At 40.5% G+C, this 19,796-nt stretch overlaps 3 protein-coding genes across 4 annotated transcripts; all 3 read left to right on the top strand.

Annotated features, from left to right (window-relative positions):
* The first annotated feature begins 690 nt into the window (after window positions 1-690).
* On the top strand, window positions 691-9,654 carry poglut2 (protein O-glucosyltransferase 2). Its single transcript, XM_039818849.1, has 10 exons — window positions 691-1,218; window positions 2,260-2,465; window positions 2,608-2,813; window positions 3,737-3,814; window positions 4,409-4,581; window positions 6,236-6,473; window positions 7,094-7,303; window positions 8,351-8,440; window positions 8,614-8,718; window positions 9,496-9,654. Exons 1-10 carry the CDS (start codon window positions 1,019-1,021, stop codon window positions 9,511-9,513), a joined length of 1,524 nt encoding a protein of 507 aa, XP_039674783.1. The 5' UTR covers window positions 691-1,018; the 3' UTR covers window positions 9,514-9,654.
* Window positions 9,655-10,568: 914 nt separating this feature from the next.
* tex30 (testis expressed 30) lies at window positions 10,569-13,034 on the top strand. Its single transcript, XM_039817219.1, has 5 exons — window positions 10,569-10,948; window positions 11,269-11,505; window positions 11,618-11,669; window positions 12,118-12,332; window positions 12,794-13,034. Exons 1-5 carry the CDS (start codon window positions 10,931-10,933, stop codon window positions 12,953-12,955), a joined length of 684 nt encoding a protein of 227 aa, XP_039673153.1. The 5' UTR covers window positions 10,569-10,930; the 3' UTR covers window positions 12,956-13,034.
* Window positions 13,035-14,028: 994 nt separating this feature from the next.
* On the top strand, window positions 14,029-18,589 carry nepro (nucleolus and neural progenitor protein). 2 transcript variants are annotated; one of them, XM_039818069.1, is made up of 9 exons: window positions 14,029-14,155; window positions 14,349-14,503; window positions 14,694-14,782; window positions 15,216-15,344; window positions 15,999-16,076; window positions 16,247-16,548; window positions 17,181-17,239; window positions 17,359-17,573; window positions 18,063-18,589. In XM_039818069.1, exons 1-9 carry the CDS (start codon window positions 14,071-14,073, stop codon window positions 18,394-18,396), a joined length of 1,446 nt encoding a protein of 481 aa, XP_039674003.1. In that variant the 5' UTR covers window positions 14,029-14,070; the 3' UTR covers window positions 18,397-18,589. The 2 variants fall into 2 exon arrangements, with proteins under 2 accessions (XP_039674003.1, XP_039674004.1); XM_039818070.1 differs by having other exon boundaries at window positions 14,038-14,094.
* The last annotated feature ends 1,207 nt before the right edge of the window (window positions 18,590-19,796 follow it).

Raw genomic sequence — 19,796 nt, 5'->3', positions numbered from 1 at the left:
ATTCTTCTACTCCACAGAATCCAAAAGGAAATATTGTACCTCTTTACTTCACTACATTTATTTTACAGCTATAATACCTAGTTACTTTACACATTAAGATGTTGACATACAAAACATAAGATAACAATTCATATAATCTAACACTATAATTACATTACACAACAGTATATAAAATAATTAAAATCAGCATCACCTCGACCACCTACAGTAAAATACTTCTCACACATGAATGCGTTAGCAATTAAAAATGATACAAGATATAATAGTATAACTCTAAAAGGGGTTTTCCTACATTGAGTACTTCATTTACATAATATTTACTTAACATTTTCAATACATGACTTCTACCCATAATGGAGAATTGTTACAGTGTGCCATTGCTACTTTTACTTAAGCAAAGGATTATATGATATTTCTACCACTGAAAACATTGTAGGAACACTAAAAATGGCAAGGTTTGGATTCTGTGAAATATTTTTATGAGCAAATCCCTCCATCCAGTTCCATGCTAAAATATGTTGATGCAAGAGAACCAAGACAACACGCCCAGCAGGCAAAAGTAGGTAGGTAGCCAAGTCTTTAACTTCCGGACTTCTGTGCAATCAGATTCATGAGTTGATTACTCATTCAGCCAATCAAACCCAGATTTGGCGGACTGGTGACCAATCAAATTGCTACATCGCGCATGCTTATCACGCCCCTGTTCATTCAGCAGATAGTTATAAAGTGTACAAGGATTTTAAAACTAGGTTAGCTAACGGTAATTTTCGTATCACTGAAAGCATATTGAAACAACAGTGTTATCCGCGTATGTTAGCCACATATTAGCAATGCCACAGCTGTGTTGTATTATTCCAAATGGAAACGGAGCGAACAGTTAAAACGTTAGCTAGCTTTAACGTTACGTTACACTCATTCTTTTGATGTTTGGGCATTTTTAAACAAACAATGGCAGGTTTAGGCAGTGAACCTCTGTGGGGAGAAAAGTAAGGGCTACCAGTGGACTCTCTGGACAGGTATGTCTCTTCGGCTATTTTCGTGGTTGCTGCTGCTCTTTTGTCTGGATCTGTTCAGACGTGAACTCCCGGGGGCTCATGCAGACTCGGTAACGTTACCCAGTGCTGCAAAAACTTTAGTATGGGGACCTGGACTCGAGACAAACATTGTCCTTCCAGCTCGATTCTTCTACGTGCAGGCGGTGGACAGCTCGGGGCGAAAGTAAGTAACGTAAGGCCTGCAAATTGCTTTTGTTGCAGCAGTACGTGTTTTCAGTCGCAACAACCTGTACAATGTTGTTGGCAAGCAATGCTGCTTTCAAATGCTCCACGTAGCATCCTTCTCTGGATTTTGTTAAGTGGGAAAGGACCGTTTGAGTAACTTGTTTATATGTGTAAATAAGTGGTTTGTGTCGAACAGTCTATTACTATTCTTAAAACTACAGAAAGAGTACAATGGTATCTTTATCATTGCTGAACAACTCTGAAATTAGCAAATATGCAGCCCCCAATAAGGTTTAATTTTTTTTCTAGGCCTACACTTTTCTTCAGTGTTTGTTTTCATAAGAAGCTTCAAAGCCAACATGTTTATTTTTCTCATCAAAAAATGAATGGAGTCAAATGTAACAACCCCCAACTTTTCCGATTATAATTTCTAGGAATAAAAAAATATTGTCTCATATTTGGGTCAGTTTGGTTCTTTTTTAGATGTCTGAGTTGCAAAATGACAGACTGATTAAACTATAATCCAGGACAATGTCACTGTATTTTTATTAGCACCTGAAGACTGCATGACTACAAAAAAGGTCAACATAGTAAATCTTTTTAACCATGTTGAAATTGTAAACTAGTGAGAGTACCCAGGGACAAGGAATCAGACAACCTGCAATAATCCAAAAAGCTCCCATGGGCCCAATGAAGGTGTCCCGCTCTATGTGGGAGACACCCACTCAGTGGGTGTCACTTTCACACATGCTTTGGATCTCAAAATAGATCAGTTTCTCACTTTCATTTATACCTACAACAAAAAACGACATTATTGTTGTCTGTTGGAACACAAGAGAGACAATAGCAGCATTCCAATACCAAGAAGCCATGAAATTATATCAGCAACATTTTTTATGTAAAACTTGTAATTTTTAATTAGTCAGTATCACCGCTTCAGTCAGTGTTGGGTACACTTGTGTGCCAGCATGCTAGTATTCTTCCAGCTCTGCTCTCTTTAAACAGGAGCAGCACATTCTCCATGTTTTCTCCCTCACAGTTTAACAACATCACCTGGTGAGAACACCTTTGAAGTGAAGATGGTGTCTCCGGTGGAGCAGTTCACCAGGATTTGGATCCAGGTCCTGGATCGTAAGGATGGCTCCTTCCTGGTTCGCTACAGAATGTATGCCACCTACACGGACCTTCACATCCACATTCTGCTCAAGAACAAGCCAGTTGCCAAGTCACCATTCATTCTCAAAGGTAGAACACAATCCAAGTTTCCAACAAAAAAATGTGTTTTTAAAATTTTATTTGGGTTTTTCTGGCCTGATAAAGATGGCACATGTTTACGGCAGGTGAAAGAAAAGGATCTTCATGACGTGTCTGTGTTTTTCCTCTACAGGTCCAGTCTACCACGAGGGCTGTGACTGTCCCCAGCCCAGTGGTCCTGTGTGGGAGGCCGACATGCACTGTCCTCACTCCTTCCCTCAGATAGAAAGGGACCTGGCCCTCTATGCTAGTGTCGACCCAGATCGTAATGCGCAGGAGATCCCACAACGCTTTGGACAGAGACAAAGCCTCTGCCACTACACTGTTCAAGACAACAAGGTCCCTCACACCTATGACACCAGAAAAAAACCAAACTGAAGGGGAAAAAAACATTAAGATGAACAGCAAATGTAAAAAAAAATATCCTCATATTGAAAATACTAGATATGCAGTTATACCACAGCTTATGACATGGCAGCTCACTATACCAAAAAAATAATGATGTATTAGGGTTACAGTCGGGGTGGTGGGTGATTTTAAAAGAAACACTGATTTAGGGAGCAGTGGTGAATATTCAATTTTTAGCAAACAGTCAGTATCAGCCTGCTGTAACAGAAAACAGATATGTTGGTCTAACTGTAACATTACACACAAGTCATTTTACAGAAATTCCCCTGTTTCTCTTACAAATTCCACCTAACCAAAGGGCAGTATAGTAATTCCGGGTAGTATTTCTTTGGGCTGAATAGTAATTAGGGCCATGTAAAAATGTTAAGTGGGCCAGAAGAGCCTGGAGCAAGGTGACACACCTGTAATAACACAGGTGTTTTTTCTCATAATACCACTGTGGACATCAATCCAGGTTCCTGTAATAGTGATCCGTCAAAAGCCCTGTTGCCACAGACATTGCATGGGAACATCCAGTAATGTATCAGTTGTCGGTGTTTTACAGTACCATTGTAATTTCTACATTCTGTTTGGAGGCAGGAAGAGCATCCAAACAAATTTTAGTAGCCGTAAATTATCAATGAGCAATTGACACATTTCTTCAACTGTCTTCAAATGTAACTGAATTAACTCCTTCGATGGGAATGAAAGTTTGTTCTTGACCCTGGAAACACTAGTCTGACAATACAATCCCAATTCACGGTCTTCATCAGCGGATGGAGTTTGCAGTTAGGCATAAAAGTTTATTCCTGAACGCTCCTGTGATGTTTTTATGTTGCTATACATTTATTTTATTTATTTTTTATTCTCTTTAGGTCTTCGTTAGAACTTTTGGAGAGCATGTGGGTTTCAGAATCTTTATGGATGCCATCCTCCTGTCACTCACCAGAAAGGTAAGCTCTTCTTAAACTATCTGTGTGATACTGAAACATTTTAACAATTTGAATCTTTAACATGCCATTAATACGTTTTATTGTCACTTGCTTTTGAAAAGCTAGAAAAGTTCATGACAGAAGATTGCATTACTTTTTTCACTTCCATATTTCAGTTATCTTTTCGAGGTCTTCAAGCAAGAATGCGCAACATTTTCATGAACATGCAAGAGTAGGCAGCAGTGTTTTGTTATTGTGTTATATTTTCTTATATATGTGTATGTATATATTTTATGTGTATGCGTTATAGTTGTAAACGTTAACAGTTTGCCTTCAAATATTCAGTAAAAACAAGCAAAAAATGATCTTGGTTGTTTAGTTTGTAAACAGTAACTCAGAGTGAGATTCAGAATCTGTATACAATATAAATAGTACACCAAAGTGCACACCTATCAGTTGTGAAATGAAAAAGCAATTTACATCAACAAGTCGGAATATTGCCATTATTATGACATTACATTTTTCATATTTTATATAAAAAACGATCCCGGTATTATTGTGAACGATATGATATGGCACACACCTCCTCATTACAGTGTTGTGTTGTACGTCCAGGTGCAGCTCCCTGATATAGAGTTCTTTGTAAACCTGGGTGACTGGCCATTGGAGAAGAGGAAACCCACTGAGAAGATTCATCCTATCTTTTCCTGGTGTGGCTCCAACAATACCAGAGATATTGTCATGCCCACCTATGACCTGACGGAGTCTGTCCTTGAGACCATGGGAAGGTAAGGCCGTGCATCCATAAAATATGATATTCAATTTTAGATTAAAGTAAAAGATTTGTAGTTGGTAGAGTAAGCTCTATTTTTAAGTCTGTACAAGAGTCTACAGAGTCACTGCTGTATAACTAGTAGCACCAATCACACTGAAAATGTTATCATTTTAGTATCAACTACTCACTGCCTGTAGGCCTGCAAGCTCCGAAAAGTTTGTAGATTTCTTCCTAACCCCACAGTCATATTAGCTACAAGAGACAGAGACAAAGCAACAGGCTACCATTCATTTTCAATGGGAGTGGCCGTTTGCCAGCGACAAGCGATGATCTCGCCGCTGCCACAAGCAAGGCGAGGCCAAAATATACAAGAAGTCTATTTTATGCAAATGCGGAGCGATGCGACAAAGCGACAGCCAATCGGAGTGAAGGGGCAGCGTGACGTAGGTCAGTGGCTCGAGTCCATGGATGTAGTCGAAGAAAATAATTCAAGATGGCGGAAAAACGCTTCAGGACATCGTATTTCTGTATATATCTGATATGTTTGGCATTTTACCTCATATTTTGTTACTTTTATCGAGAAATAAATACTTTTTTAAATCCAAAAACATCGTTCTTGTGACTTAACAATACCTCTGAAGTAACTTTTAGGACGTGCTTGAAGGTAGCACCGGAGAATTTCTGTTTACTGTTGCCAAGCAACCAGGAGTAGGCTAGGCACACCCAGGAGCGCCCACAAGCGAGTGCATGTCGCTCTCTTTTGTAGCTAATGTGACTGTGGACACATTGCAGTCCTGGAGTCATAAAGTTGATTTACAATAATGCTCTTCCTCCACAAGGAGATGGCAGTGGGGGCTTGTGTATACAGACTACACTGTGGCACTGTCACAGTGCAGACGGAATAATGTGGAACCAAAATAAACCTGTGTCGGGATGCTCATTATATCCTCGGCATTGCTTCATGCATTTGTATGCAGTGCATGATAGCCAATTTGTGTGACAGCAACAAAAAAAAAGAAAGTTTGCTAGCAAATTTTTATTTTACATCTAGACTAAGCCAACAGCTCTCCATATAACGCATACATTGACTTTTTGCCCTGCAGAAATTCTCACTTTGTAATGAGTGATACTCGCTCACCAGGTGTGTTCACTGTCATCTGTAGCTGCTATAGACCTTTTTCACGGCAGACATGTTGACATGTCATAGTAGGAAAAGCACAGGTGTATTAAAAACCATTAATGATGGCTGCATTCCACTTAGGAGAGCCCTGGTATTGTGCATGCTGACTCACTGAAATAGCTTACTAGGACACTTTATGGAATTGAGTCATTTTTAAGGTTATACTTTTCAGCTGTGCTTTTCCTACTATGACAAGTCAAAATGTCTGCTGTGAAAAAGGTCCATACTATTTACTGCAACAATGAACTTGTGAAGCAGTTTTCCATGAAGAGAAAGCAAATGTGTGCATCAGGGTGCAAATAGTTAATAGGCACTGAGGTAAAGCAGACAGTATGAAGTCAATCCATTACATGGGTAAAATAATACCTACGGTTCTTATTACTGTCTTAAGGTCTGCTTTATGATTCTGCTTGTCATTATCTACATACCATATGAGTCTATAACTTTGACCGATGCTGAGATGAATAACTTCCAATCCAATGAACAGAGTAAGTCTGGACATGATGTCAGTGCAGGCCAACACAGGGCCACCGTGGCATGAGAAGAATTCCACAGCCTTCTGGAGGGGCCGCGACAGTCGTCAGGAACGTCTAGAGCTGGTCAAGCTTTCCAGGGCTCACCCCAACATGATAGATGCTGCCTTCACCAACTTCTTCTTCTTCAAACATGATGAGAGCCTCTATGGGCCTCTGGTCAAACATGTTTCTTTCTTTGACTTTTTCAAGGTGAGCGTGCTCCAGTATGGCTGGTTTCTGATTCCACTAAAACATTAAATATCTTGGAGTCTTCATTAAGTCATATTCTTGAATAACTGTGAAACAAGTAATATCACGGAATGGTAAGGAGATGCTAGTGCTACCTGACCCAGTAAGAATTAACAACTTAACTGGCTTTGCAGCTTTTAGCTAATCGTTTTACAACCACCGGAAGGCATTTTCAGCAAACAAGCTCAGACAAGCTGAGTGTACCCAATTTGCTTAGCACAAAAGATCAGAGAGCCTAAGTAAATAGTGTCTGGTAAGGAAAATACAGACCCAGATATTTTTCTCAGGAGATGAGACAAAAAGTGCTCAAGGGCCAGGGAATACTGGACCTATTTACATTATCTAGGTTGCCAAAAAAGACATCCCCGATGGGATGTAGCTCTGTCTGCTGTGTAACATGACACATTAGCTATAACTTGATGTGCCTGATAGTGTGCCAAGACTTACTCCTTTATGGTGTTAAATATGACTTAGTCCTTAACTGTTCTCATTTATTCTAGCTGGCATTACTAAGCAGGTCAGAAGTCGATTTTTAGAAAAAGTCACTTAATTTTTTATTTCCATTTCATGTCCACCACCAGTACAAGTACCAAATAAACATTGACGGCACTGTGGCAGCATATCGACTGCCCTACCTACTAGCAGGAGACAGTGTGGTCCTAAAGCAAGATTCGGGCTACTACGAGCATTTCTACAATGAGCTTCGGCCGTGGGAGCACTACATCCCAATCAGGTCGGACCTTGGAGACCTGCTGGAAAAGATCCAGTGGGCTCAGGACCACGATGAAGAGGTGATGATGATATTGATTATTGGCATTGCCCATTACGTTTGGCAGTAAATGCTATGACATGTGGTGTAATTCTATCCAGTGGATTCTTTGTGCTCATTTATTAGCCTCTTTTAAAGGTCCAATGTGTAACGTGTTTAGTTGTTCATTATCAAAATCTGTGTTGCCCATTCACAAACTTGTCCTTTTTCATGAATATTTACCACCACCATCAATTCCAAGTATTCCTTTTGGCTTGAAATTTTACATTTGCATGAACTGGGGTAGACGCTCCATATTCATGCGCCATCTTGAAATACGTTAGCCGGTAAGGGACATACAGGATATACTGCTCCGCCTTTTGTATTTTCGCTGTAACATGATAAACTCACAGGTGCTGCTAATGCTGCTAATGGGTATCGTAGCTTCCCGACCCCGGGAAAGTTTGAAGAAGGAAACCTGGAGGACCACACGTATTCAAAATCTAAACATCAGGAACAGGAGTCTTCTTCTTTGCCCAGAAAAAAAGAAAAAAGGATATTGAAAAGAGCAAGAGAATGGCGTCATCATAAAAAGAGTGAACATTGGAGCTGCCTTCCAAAGATGGAAAGACCTAATGAAGGAAAAGGGGATTGAAAGAGGCGCCAAACGGCTACCATAGCTGTAATACGTACTTTGAACTGCGTGGTGCGAGAGAGTTGATTGCGATATATGATCTCAACGCTAGATGGGAGAAATTCCTACACATTAGACCTTTAAAATTAACATAGATGACTTTGTAACATTTCGTCAGAATGGAGTATATTTTCTCTTATCTGTGTTGGTGTCATTTAACCCTTGCGTTGACTTCAGGTCACATTGACCCGTTTTCAATTTTTGTTTTATATCAGAAAATATGGGACATAGAAATAAACGCTGAAAATGTGTATAAGAAAATTTTTACAATTTAAAACCTTGGAAAAAGCTAAAAAAGGCATCTCAAACGTTGAAAAAAGTTTATTTCAAGGTTGACAACACAAGGGTTAAAAAAAAAAAAATAACCCAGTTGCTTGGATTTTTGCTGTCTTTCAGGCACTGAAAATTGCACTGGCGGGTCAGCAGTTTGCCCGCAATTATCTTATGGGGAACAGCATATTCTGTTACTACTACAAACTTTTTCAGGTAACATTTCTACAATTGCAGTCACTCGCACTGGGGTCGGGGTCCTGATGCACTGTAGGCACTTATTTGTGACTGGATGAAATGGTTTCCCTTGATGCAGACATGTGTTGTAATTGCATCTGTGTAATCAGGATGTCCTTCACTGCCTGTAAGTTCAATGTTCTTCTTTATAGGAGTATGCCAAACTCCAGGTCACAGAGCCCAAGATTCGTGAAGGCATGGAGCTTGTAGAGCAGCCCAGTGATGACCTGTTCCCCTGTTCCTGCCACAGAACGAGGGTAAGGCACACCGTTAAGTTCCTTTGTATCAGAGTGACTTTGTATTGTTTCACCTCACCTGAGCTTACAGCATTACACCAGAAACCACAATAACGCCACCAGTAGAGCCCAAACCAGACGCTAAAAGCGGCTGCTTGGTGTTCTTTAGTAGATTTGCTCTACTTTCCTACATCACAGGCTTGCATTGTTTGCAAAGATACACTTTAGACAACTCTGAAAACGTGCTGCCTTGCCGAACACTATACAGTACATCATTGTATACCATGCACTAGGTGAATATTCCAAGTGACGTCCATTTAAACTCTTTAACATGGATGTAGTGCAACTAAGGTTTGCCTAATGCTTAAAGAGGTAGAACTCAAAGGCAAAGTAGAAGCTGGGATACATTTGGAAAGATATTGACAGAACTACATCTGCAATTATTCTGGCATGATAAACTAGTATAGCTTCTAACTGTGGCAAATACATTGCTGGGTTTAAGCTTTTCATTGGTAATAGTAATTGGGGGGAAAAAAAAACAGTTTTAACTTTGGTACCTCAAGACAGACTATTCCAATTTACGGAGTGTGGCTCCCTCTGGTGTATGTAATGTACCACTGTGCCTTGTTAAACAAAATATTAGACTAATATATTAAAAGTAATGCACACCCACACTGGTGTTTTCAATTACGCTGACCGATTCAACCTCTAGTCAGGTTGATGTAGGGTGGAGCTATGATGGGAATGATGTGATGTCACCAAACTATATGCAACATAAATCTTTTGTTTGTTTTTCAGGCAAAGGATGAACTTTGATTGACCTGTCATCCAGTTACAGAGCAATCCTTCATATCTGATGTACTGCCAAAGAGTGTTAATTATTTGAATGACTATGATATGGACATCACATCTCATTTTTAAAATAAATATCTTTCTTTTTGTATGTTTTAAAATGAAGGTTCTTTTTTTTTTTTTTTCTACTGTTAATTCAGATTCAGATAACTTTATTAGTCCCCAAAGGGGCAATTCAGTTTTACAGCCAACCCATCCATTAAGGGTTAAACTAAACTTAAAAAGTGCATTAAGAAGTGCATTAGCACGCATGTATATAATGTAATGTTATAAAATAATAAATTAAAATAAATAGACAATAAATAGTACTGCAGCAGTCATATATCCCACTGTTTACAGAAGCTTCTCTCTCTCTCTCTCGTAACATCCACACATTTACACATGACCCAATCATTACACACACACCTGCCAGTGACGGAACAGACCAGCGGAGTGCAAGAACCAGTTTTGTTATAGTTATGTGTTTTCATTTAACAGTCAATTTAATGCAGGGGTCTTCAATGTTTTTTAAACCAAGGAACCCTTAACTGAAAGAGAGATGGAGCAGGGACCCTACATATAAAAAAAAAAAAAAAAACTTAATCATGTAAAATTAAGTTTCATATTAAACTGGGTCTACAATAACATTTAGGGCGTCCTAAAGCCTTTAGATGTACTTTTTTTTTTTTTTTATTTATTTAGCGCATAAAATACTAAGCTACTGAAGTAATTGTATCCATGATTTTATAAATCATGTTTTAATGTTAAACATACATTTGGCACAGTGAATCCTTAAGATGAACTGGATCTGTGGGTGGCTATCTTAGGGACTACCTTACCTATAGGCCAGTAATCCTATCATGAGTGGGTGTTTTTTTCCACAAATAGGCAGATTTATATTTGCTAGTAATGTTGAAAAAAACTTTTAAAAAACTAAGTTATTTTGGTGGCCCCTCTGCGGTAACTCTGAGGACCCCCTAAGGGTCCCAGACCCCCTGTTGAAGATCTCTGGTTTAATACACACTCACACACACACACACGCACACAACCCCACTGCAAAAGCCACTTCAAAGTGCTGTTGAACAGGGTGTTGTGGGGTTTCCATCCTGTGACATCACACAAGCATCCAGGCATGGGGTCTCTAACTTTAACTATGCATATTCAATCTGCATTTGTCAACAAACATCTGATGTGCTGAGGCGTCCTAGAGCAAGATAAACAACCCCTGCCAGTTCCAAGGTAGCTGTTCTGTAGCTGACCCCTCTAAAAGAAAATCATCTGTGCCCAATGTTTATATTGGTGACGTGTGGTAGCGTGAGTAAAGCTGTAATGATCCCTCCTGAACATTAGATGTCAGTCACAGTCACATGTACGGATTTCAGAGAAGAAACCTCTTGTAATAATGGACAAGTTTGACGAGGTAAATATCTTTTATATATGTCAATGGTAAATATCTAACATTAGCAACTGCAAAAATAGTAACGCTAGTAAACGTTTACTGGATGTAAAAGTCCAGTTCTATGAGTACGCGTACGTAGAAGCAGCTAACGTAAGCTAGCTCGTTATAACAACTTAAGCTGTTACGCTAAGTTATACTTTAACTGATGACGTTGTGGTGCTTTTTTTATATCCGTTATTTACACAAAAGACTGAATCCATTCCCATAGTTGTTAATACCCTGCATGATGTGAACTGTAAGTCTAGAGAGATAGTGCTCACTGACTGTACACTGGCTTTCAGGTCACAGTGAAGGTGCCATTTGGGACAAAGTGTCTGGATGCTGCCTTGTGTTTCCCTGCTTCAGTAACAGATGTTCACACTGCAGTCGTTCTCACACATGGGGCTGGTGGAGACATGAACTTCAAACATCTGGTTTCTCTGGCACATGCCTTAGCTGCACATGGCTTCCTTTGTCTCCGTTTCACATGCAAAGGTTTAAACTTGGGTTATAGAGTGAAGGCTTACCGTGCTGTGTGGGTAAGCGTTATCAGCCATTCATTCAAAAATAGCAGTCACTATTTTATTATCTCTGTGCTACTACAGATTTAGAATCAGTAAGATGCTGTACACACTTGTGCTTTACCCCTAGGAGTACTTGAAATCTCTACAGAAGTTTACCATAAAGCATATATTTGTTGGAGGTAAGCAGCAATAGAAGGCTTACTTTATCACATAATATGTAAGCGTGTTACATTTAGTCTAGACCATGTAGTTTGTAAATACTGTGGAGTGAGTGGTTTTTCTGTGTGCATACGTTTGCATTACAATTCCAGCAGATACTGCACTAAACTAGCGATAGATCATAATAGGATAAGATATGATAAGAACATGCCAAGTTCCCAAGTTTTGGGAAGTTAAATGAACAGTACAACAGTAGAAATATTACAAATTACTCATAATGGTAAACATCTGAAAAGTACATGCACATTGGATAACAATAGAGTTATAATTTTCAGTATTGGTAAATCAATCTGCCCATAAACATTTCCAGGTCTTGCCAGAATTGTCAATAGTGTGCATTATTAAAGCCTACAACATGGAATACAGCAATCACTGAGTATGATATCTTGTCTTGAAAATCGTCCACAGGCAGGTCAATGGGATGTCGTGCTGCTGCAGCTTTAGCCAGGCAGCTGAGTGATGAATCACAGGATGCAGTGCAAGGTGTCATCTGCCTGTCTTTCCCCCTGCACCCACCGGGACAGACGCACGCCCATCGGCAACGGAGTGAAGATCTCAGGGGGCTACCTGAAGACATGCCTGTGCTGTGTGTGTCAGGCACTGAGGACAACATGTGTGACAAGGTGAGGACGGATGGGTGGCTCTTTATCCTGTTTTGACTGCCATGTCATACAGTTTGGGGATTTTCATTTTGTATATACACGTGTACGTGCGTTAAGTTACTTATCTTTGTTGTACTTTGTCTCAGTAAGTTGTTAATGCTACTAGTTTGCCTCATTCAGTAATATATTTACTTCTTAATCTCAGTCATGAATTGTACGTGTTTATACAGTTTTCTCCTATAGTCTTTCATGTATATTCTAATTTCTCTCTATGATACTTGCAGAACGCTTGTATTGTTGCGATTGTATAGTCCAGTCCTCTACTATTTAGTATAATACATATGGACAATGTCCTGCCATGTTACATGTGCTGTATTCTAACTATTCAATTTAATTATCATTGTACCAGCCTGTCTGTTTTTTTTATGACCTGACATTTTCCCCAGTAGTGATTTTGCTTTTTGCGTTCTGTCTTTGCTCAGGTCCTTTTTGAAGGGATGATAAAAGAAATGAAAGGTCAAGTTGAGGTTTTCTGGCTAAAAGGAGGCAACCATGGACTGACGGTGAAGAGAAGGTCGGAGGATTCTGTGTTGGATGAAGTGAATTTACATGTCATCACCTGGATGAGTAAACAGGGGGAATAGATTAATTTATGTTATCAGATGTTTTATTTATATCATGTTATTTCTACTAGTTGAATAAAGGATATATATTTTAACACAATGTTGCCAAGTTGTTTTGTCTTTTTTTAATCAGAAATTGCATACAGAAATGATCCAGGGCAATCAAAAACACATTGTTAATGTCTACGAAAATAAGTCTTTAGCTCTGTTAACATGAAGATTGTTTTGCTGGTCACCCACACCACTCCAGCCAGAAACTCTTTGATTGTGCACAAAATATCACATTAATGATACTGTGGTACTTTACATTGATTTAGATTGAGTCTGATTGTACTGGAGCCCTACACATTTATGCCATGCCAAGTAAAGGCTTTCCTCTAATTTTGTAAGAGTGAGTGTATTTGTTTCCTTACAGTTTACAGGTGACTTAGGCTATGTTTAGACGGAAACCATCTGAAGAGAAAACACAAAAGTGTGTATCAATTTTGTCTGGATAGACGAGGAGGTGGAGTAATTGCTCCAAACAATGCACACACGGCACACACACACACACACATTGGCACAGTGCATTTTTACCCTTAAAGGAATACGCCACCGTTTGTATCACGGTCTACCCTGGCTGTACATAGGTGGGCCAATGCATTTTTTATCTCAGTGCAAGTAATTAGGTTGTTTTTTTTGTCTTTTGTTGGCTCACTTTTACTCACAACATGCTAACCGGCAACATAGGATTCCATTCAGTACGCTAAGCTAACTAGCAGCGGCGCTGCCGGTTTTGCACCGGACTTAAACGATGCATGCACAAAAAATGCGTTGGCCCACCTATCTACAGCTAGGGGAGACTGTGATAAGCCCTATTTCAACAAACGGTGGCGTATCCCTTTAAGTGTCTTTAAGATTTCCACTCTGGAGGGTGGTTTCACTTTTTGGCACATCTGATAAAATATTTTGTCGTTTTCACCCGCGAGCGTATTCGTGTAAACGGGGCCATAGTGACCTCAGTGAGAACTAAAGCTATCTTGTCACTGTGTTCTCTGTGCCTTTAAGGCGAACTCTGACGTTTCTAGTATAGTCGAATACAATTGGCTGGCTGACTTCCGCATGTTTTTTGTAGGGAAGCATCATCCGTGGGAAGCATGGCAGGAGAACCGTGGAACAGGGTAAACATTGCTTTTCCCGGTGCGGTTTCTAGTGTCCGTGTACATTTCAGCTCAGCTACAGGTACGATTAGTTGTTCGCTTCCTGATTGGCAATAATAATGATGTTGATTTTGTTACGTGGTGATGTCTAGGGCAAAACTCTGCGCTAAAGGCTGTATATATGACGCATGCAACCCACGTGTGCAGTGTTGATGTACTTGTATCATTATCGTTGAATAAAACTGTGATGTTTAAGTGTTTTTACTGTTCTGCAGATGAACGTGTGAAAGCCCTGATTGTGGAAAATGACAAGGTGCTTAGGCTAATTCGGAGTGAGATTCTTCAAACCGAGGTACGAGTTCTCTACGAGCTGCTGTACTTCCTAAATAACAGCTTCAGAGGCAACAAGACGTTCAAAGGTTTAAAGCAGGTGAGGACTGGAAGTCGTTATTTCCACATCTGGCCACTTCAGGATGTGTGATCTGTTTTAGCCTGGTGATGGGAAACATGCCAGTCATTTTGGATTCACTGTAAAGTCCGAGAAGTAGAACTAACAAAAGCTAAAGAACTAACTGATTTGTAATTTTCATGTTCCATATGTTGTCTTCTATCTCTTACAGGTTGAACAATGCATAAACAGGCTGAAGAGCATGAAACTTGATTTTGCTCTTCAGGAGCTGACGGACCTGTGTCCCAAAAGAATTCAAAGGTAGACGGAAAGCCGTATTGGTTCAGTGTGATGTGCTGTTTTTGGCAATTGCTAATGAGCATACAGGCCAGCATCAAACATGGCTTTGCTGTTTAATGACACACATTGTATGTGGAAGCTGGCGTGAATTAAATGCAATGAGAGAAAGCAAACAAAGTACTGGAGCTTGATCAAGCTTCAAATAGACTATTAACCCACATTTCTAATTTGTGGGTTTCAATAGCATACAAAATAATTAAATGCATAACGTAAATTGACATTTCAGAGTTTAAAAAAAGCAGCAGAGGTTAATTAACTGACTGACAAACACAATGATATAAATGTGGGAGGCTGTAATTATTTATGTAATTACTGTGTGTGTGTGTGTGTGTGTGTGTGTGTGTGTGTGTGTGTGTATGTATATATATATATATATATATATATATATATATAGAGGACTGAGCATCAAGGCTGGTGAGTGTGATGTCCCCAGTCAACCCATGCTGGAGTGGCTCTGTCTCAAAGTGCTTGGAGCCGCCCAGCTGATGAGCTGCACATTGAATCGCTGCAGCAGAGCTTTCACGTATCCTTTTCAGAGGTGGCACTGTTTTGAAACATAAAGAGTAAGCTGACCGTAATCTCTGAAAAGAGACTCTGTTTTGTTTTTGCAACTGTGAATCTCTTAAGGCATTTTTATGCTTCTGCGTTGAACCGACGGCGTACCCCCGCAGACCCCTCTGCGTCTACGCCGAACCCTACGCCGTAGCCTGACGTGCACCTCTCGAAAAATTTAACTACACGTCGCTCGGCTGTGGCTTGGTAGCATTGCATTTCTCCCGACTCATTTCCTGGTTCTCCTTCTCCATAAACAACATGAAATCAAGGAGAGGGTTAACTTATCCTGCTACAGATTTCCACCATGGTCAGAAAACACAGGGGAGACACTTTGTTTCTCTCATTATGACTCTAGAGTCGGTACGAAGCTAATCGCCGTCACTCTCTCACTTCTCCCTCGCTCTAATACCCCCCCACACACACACACACACACACACACACACGCTGGCTCAACGCACACACCAGCGCCCAAGTATAAACATCAGGCCACTTACGCAGGCTACGGTGAAAGCTCTGCGTGGAGCCTGCGCAGAAACATAAAACGGCCTTTAGTCTTAGTTTGGCGATCTTGGCTTTCTGGATGTCACCTCGTGGGTTTGTCCTTAAATGATATGTGCTTCAGACTGTCAATGCAGCAGATGAAATGGGAGGAGTTTATTATCTTGAATATGGTGATAACGAGCATGGTCAGTCGTCTCTGGTGAGTCCTCTTTCTCGTTGTCACATCTAACAAGGCTGAGAAATGCCAAAAAAACATGTTGAATTATACCGCACAAGGCAGCTTTGCATGTTGGCAGCTCCAAATTTAGAAAAGAACTGCATAGATCCATCTTTCACAAATCTAAATATCTGCCTTTTGTGCTCCATCAGGGTGATTGCCCGTGGTATCCTGGTCAGCCTGTCCACTCTGTATCAGCAGCTCCTGGAGCTCCTGAGAGAAGTAGCCAACGCCCAGCCCATGCCCTTCCTCACAGACTTCTCCCTGCCGGCAGATATGGCTCAGTTCCTGGCTCCTTCTGATGCCCGTTTACTGACCAAAAAGCCAGCACGCGGTCCCCTTGCCAGAGGTCACAAGTATAAGCAGCAGGGGAAGAAGAAATCTTCTGTTAAAGTGAAGAACCAGGGAGAGGCAAGGGAGGTTAAAGAAGACCTGGGTGTTGCTGTTGAAAGAGGTGTGGAGCTTTTTCGTTGTTCTGTGTGATGCATTTTAATGCAGGGCAGTAAGATGGCACTGCCCTAAAGGACACACTGCTTGACAGTAGGGGGGCTGACAAAGTAGTCAGTCTGTTGTCTAGATAGTTATGCCGCGTTCTGTTTACCTCGGAACTCGTTTTTTACGAGGTCAAAGTCGGAAACACGAGCTCGGAACTCATACAACCTCGCAGTAGCCAGAGTTCAAAATCCAACATGGCTGCCCCCCTGTATCAACAGTTGTGAAAGCTGCAGTAACATAAAGTTATAAGCACTTCTGTCTCATTTGTGTCACTAAATCAGTCGTTCACACAGGCATGTCCAACTTCTATCTGTGGACATGTTGTCACGCTGTATGCATGCACAAAAAACGGCATAATGCGTTGTTATCAACTGGTTGCTAACAATAGCTAACCGGGCTAGAGCTAATGAAAACAATGAAAATCCGACGTTTAAATGGAATGCATTCAACTCGGGTATGGCGTCATTCCCAGTTCCGGCTTCCGAGTTCCGAGGTAAATAGAACACGGCGTTAGCTTTCTCAGCTACTGATAGTTTACACAGTAATCTTCAATGTAGCCGCGTGTGATTTTTTATTTTTTTTATTTTTCAGTTATTGGTCTTGACGCTGACATGAAGCCTTTTCTCAAGGTTTTCAGGGACTTCTCTGAGGTATGTGAGCAAATCAGATGAAATACGTATTCATGCTTTTACTATTTGCAGAAAATGTAATTGCTCAGTGTTGCCACCTAATCGTCCTATGTAATGATTACATCATTTTGTTACCCAAGGGCAAATCCTTCCCACAGAAAACACACAAGGCCGACAGGAAACGGAGGTTCAAGAAACAAGTGAGAGAGGCTACTACTTTCACAGACATGGCGGCCCATCTGGAAGAAATGATCCTGTGGTGCAAGTCCCAGAAGATGGCAAAGGAAAAACGTCTTCTAAGCTTCTTGCATTTAAAGTGCCAAAGGATGAAATGCTTAGAGGCAGCAGGTTACAAGTAAGAGCAACAATGCAGAATATTCACACAGTGGCCACTTTATTAGGTACAGCTGTGCAATCTTATACAATTCAATAAAACAGCTCTGCCGTAAATTCTACCTTTTACAAAGTTTATAATGTATGTGTAAATAAATTGATATGTTTATTAGTGAGGTCATAGTTAGAGGGGGTATTGTAATGGACTACATTATATTTAGAGGTGTTTCTATTTTTCTGTACCCCCTATTTACATACATGAGGGGGGCAGAGTCTTATCAAACACCTCTGTGACAGTGTAAAAAAAAAAAAGAAAACTGATTATATGCATAAAATAAGACTTTTTGGCAGAACAGTTGGATTGCATTAGACTGTACAGGTGTACCTAATAAATTGGCCACACATTTGTTGTTGTTGTTGTTGAGGTAAAATTACATACTTTAGTATTCTGTGACACAGTTGCTCCTAATGCTAATTGTGCATATTTCTGTCAACGTGTCCTCGTCCCCAGCGTTCAGAGGAGGTTGCGGACCTTCAGACAGGAAGCTCGCTGGGCTTCATCTCCTCACGGCTCGGTGCCGACAACCTGCCGGGCTTCTGCTGCAACCAGGAGACATGCTCGCCTGACAACTCGTTGGCAGACGCTCAGAAGTCGATTTAAGTCTTCAACGGGTGTGAAAAAGAAACTGCTGAAGAGACAAAGTGGGAGGACGGAGTTATCAGTGTCCGGACTGTCAGGGGACGACCAAAGAACCCGGACTACAAACGAGGCGACATCATCTCAGACCACCGGCTGGGACCGCCAGGATGACATAGATGATATATTTGCCTCTGTAGGTTTGTGACACTTTGGAATTGAACACATCCAATGAAACAACTTACTGAATGTAGCTGAGCTCAGTATTTGATAGATTCCTCTGTTTTGAAAGGACATTTGATGTGTAATTATAACTGATGGTTGGTCATTGTATGAATGAATGAATTAATGAATGAAGTGCTAAACAGCAGCAGTTAATTTTAAAGCAGAAAGTAACCAAAGGGGATGACTTTTTTTATTTTTTTTTATATAGCAGGGAGATTTTTTTTTGTGTGTGTGTCTTATTAGCCTGTATTGGCTAGGCAGACTGATCTCATAAAGTGGCGTATGTATGACACTTGTTATCGTGTTATCAAGACGCATAATTGCTTTTTATCGTGTTTATCAATGCCGTTCGGCCGCCATTGACCTACATTACGTGTGAATTAGTATGAGTAGTAGCGATTAGTATGAAGGGATGTTGGTTGGGGTGGAGGATGGGTAAAACACAGGACTTAAATCCAGGAGAGCTGGGATCACGTCCCGCGTGTGGTGTTTTTCAACCATTTTTTTTTTTTTTAAAGACTTCCCCAATGTTTCTTTCCTAAACCCAACCATATTGTTTTTCTAAGGGTGTGACGTTGGTCACCGTCCTGTTTTTGTCGGGGGTTTTTTGTTTTACTAAAGCCTTTCCCAACCTTTTTTTAAATTTTTTTAACATGCGTGTGACGTTCTCGCGATAGTACGACACGTTCTTGCCACGTGATGTGTATGTTTACATCCGCTGTATACAGCGTAGACATACACGTGGATAGCTCAAAATGCGTACAAATAACACGCCATTTGGCTTAAGGAAAGTGCCATATATGTTTACGCAAAGTCATGATGCCGTGTTGGGCTAGGACAGCGTAGAGGCACACAAGAAATGAGGAGAGAGAGCCGAGGGATGTGGCATGGAACAAAGGTACCAGGCTGTAATTGAACCAGGGACATTGCAGTTTACCTATTGGGACACCCAAGGGGATGGGATTTAACAGTGGGGTGATGTAGATTCAACTCTTATTTGGTGTATTAGGGACTGTATGCATGTATGTATGCATGTATGCATGCATGCATGCAGGTTACCAACTGAGCAACCTGGACGTCCGAATAATAAGCTATTTAAATGTTTTAAATGGAGAACATTGCCAATGCTCCTGGCAAATTGTCCTTTGTCTCAGAATGACAAGATCATCATTTAGATTGAAATATTTTAAAGCATGTTTGATAGCATCCAATGATAAACTTGATATCTTAAGAACCATTCAAATCCCACATGCAAGAAAGTAGATTTTCAGTATTTTGACAATGCATAGGCTGTCAAGTACAGAAAAGTAATGTTCCTTTTCTGTTGTCACATTTATAGAACACAGAGGCGTCGTTAGGCCTGGGCGTCCCCGGCTACAGCCC

The sequence above is a fragment of the Perca fluviatilis genome, chromosome 12 (assembly GCF_010015445.1).
Source record: "Perca fluviatilis chromosome 12, GENO_Pfluv_1.0, whole genome shotgun sequence".
Lineage (NCBI taxonomy): Eukaryota > Metazoa > Chordata > Actinopteri > Perciformes > Percidae > Perca > Perca fluviatilis.
The sequence above is the reverse complement of the archived record's forward strand: the minus strand, read 5'-3'. Positions and strand labels throughout refer to the sequence as shown.

Excerpts from the sequence above, each read along its gene's own strand:
- poglut2 (XM_039818849.1), top strand. The coding sequence starts at position 1,019 with ATGTCTCTTCGGCTATTTTCGTGGTTGCTGCTGCTCTTTTGTCTGGAT. Across the intron at positions 1,219-2,259 it reads GTGGACAGCTCGGGGCGAAA|TTTAACAACATCACCTGGTG; the intron begins GTAAGTAACGTA and ends TCTCCCTCACAG. Across the intron at positions 8,441-8,613 it reads ACTACTACAAACTTTTTCAG|GAGTATGCCAAACTCCAGGT; the intron begins GTAACATTTCTA and ends TCTTCTTTATAG.
- tex30 (XM_039817219.1), top strand. Across the intron at positions 11,506-11,617 it reads AGGCTTACCGTGCTGTGTGG|GAGTACTTGAAATCTCTACA; the intron begins GTAAGCGTTATC and ends CTTTACCCCTAG. Across the intron at positions 11,670-12,117 it reads AAAGCATATATTTGTTGGAG|GCAGGTCAATGGGATGTCGT; the intron begins GTAAGCAGCAAT and ends AATCGTCCACAG.
- nepro (XM_039818069.1), top strand. The coding sequence starts at position 14,071 with ATGGCAGGAGAACCGTGGAACAGGGTAAACATTGCTTTTCCCGGTGCG. Across the intron at positions 14,156-14,348 it reads ACATTTCAGCTCAGCTACAG|ATGAACGTGTGAAAGCCCTG; the intron begins GTACGATTAGTT and ends ACTGTTCTGCAG. Across the intron at positions 16,077-16,246 it reads AGCATGGTCAGTCGTCTCTG|GGTGATTGCCCGTGGTATCC; the intron begins GTGAGTCCTCTT and ends GTGCTCCATCAG.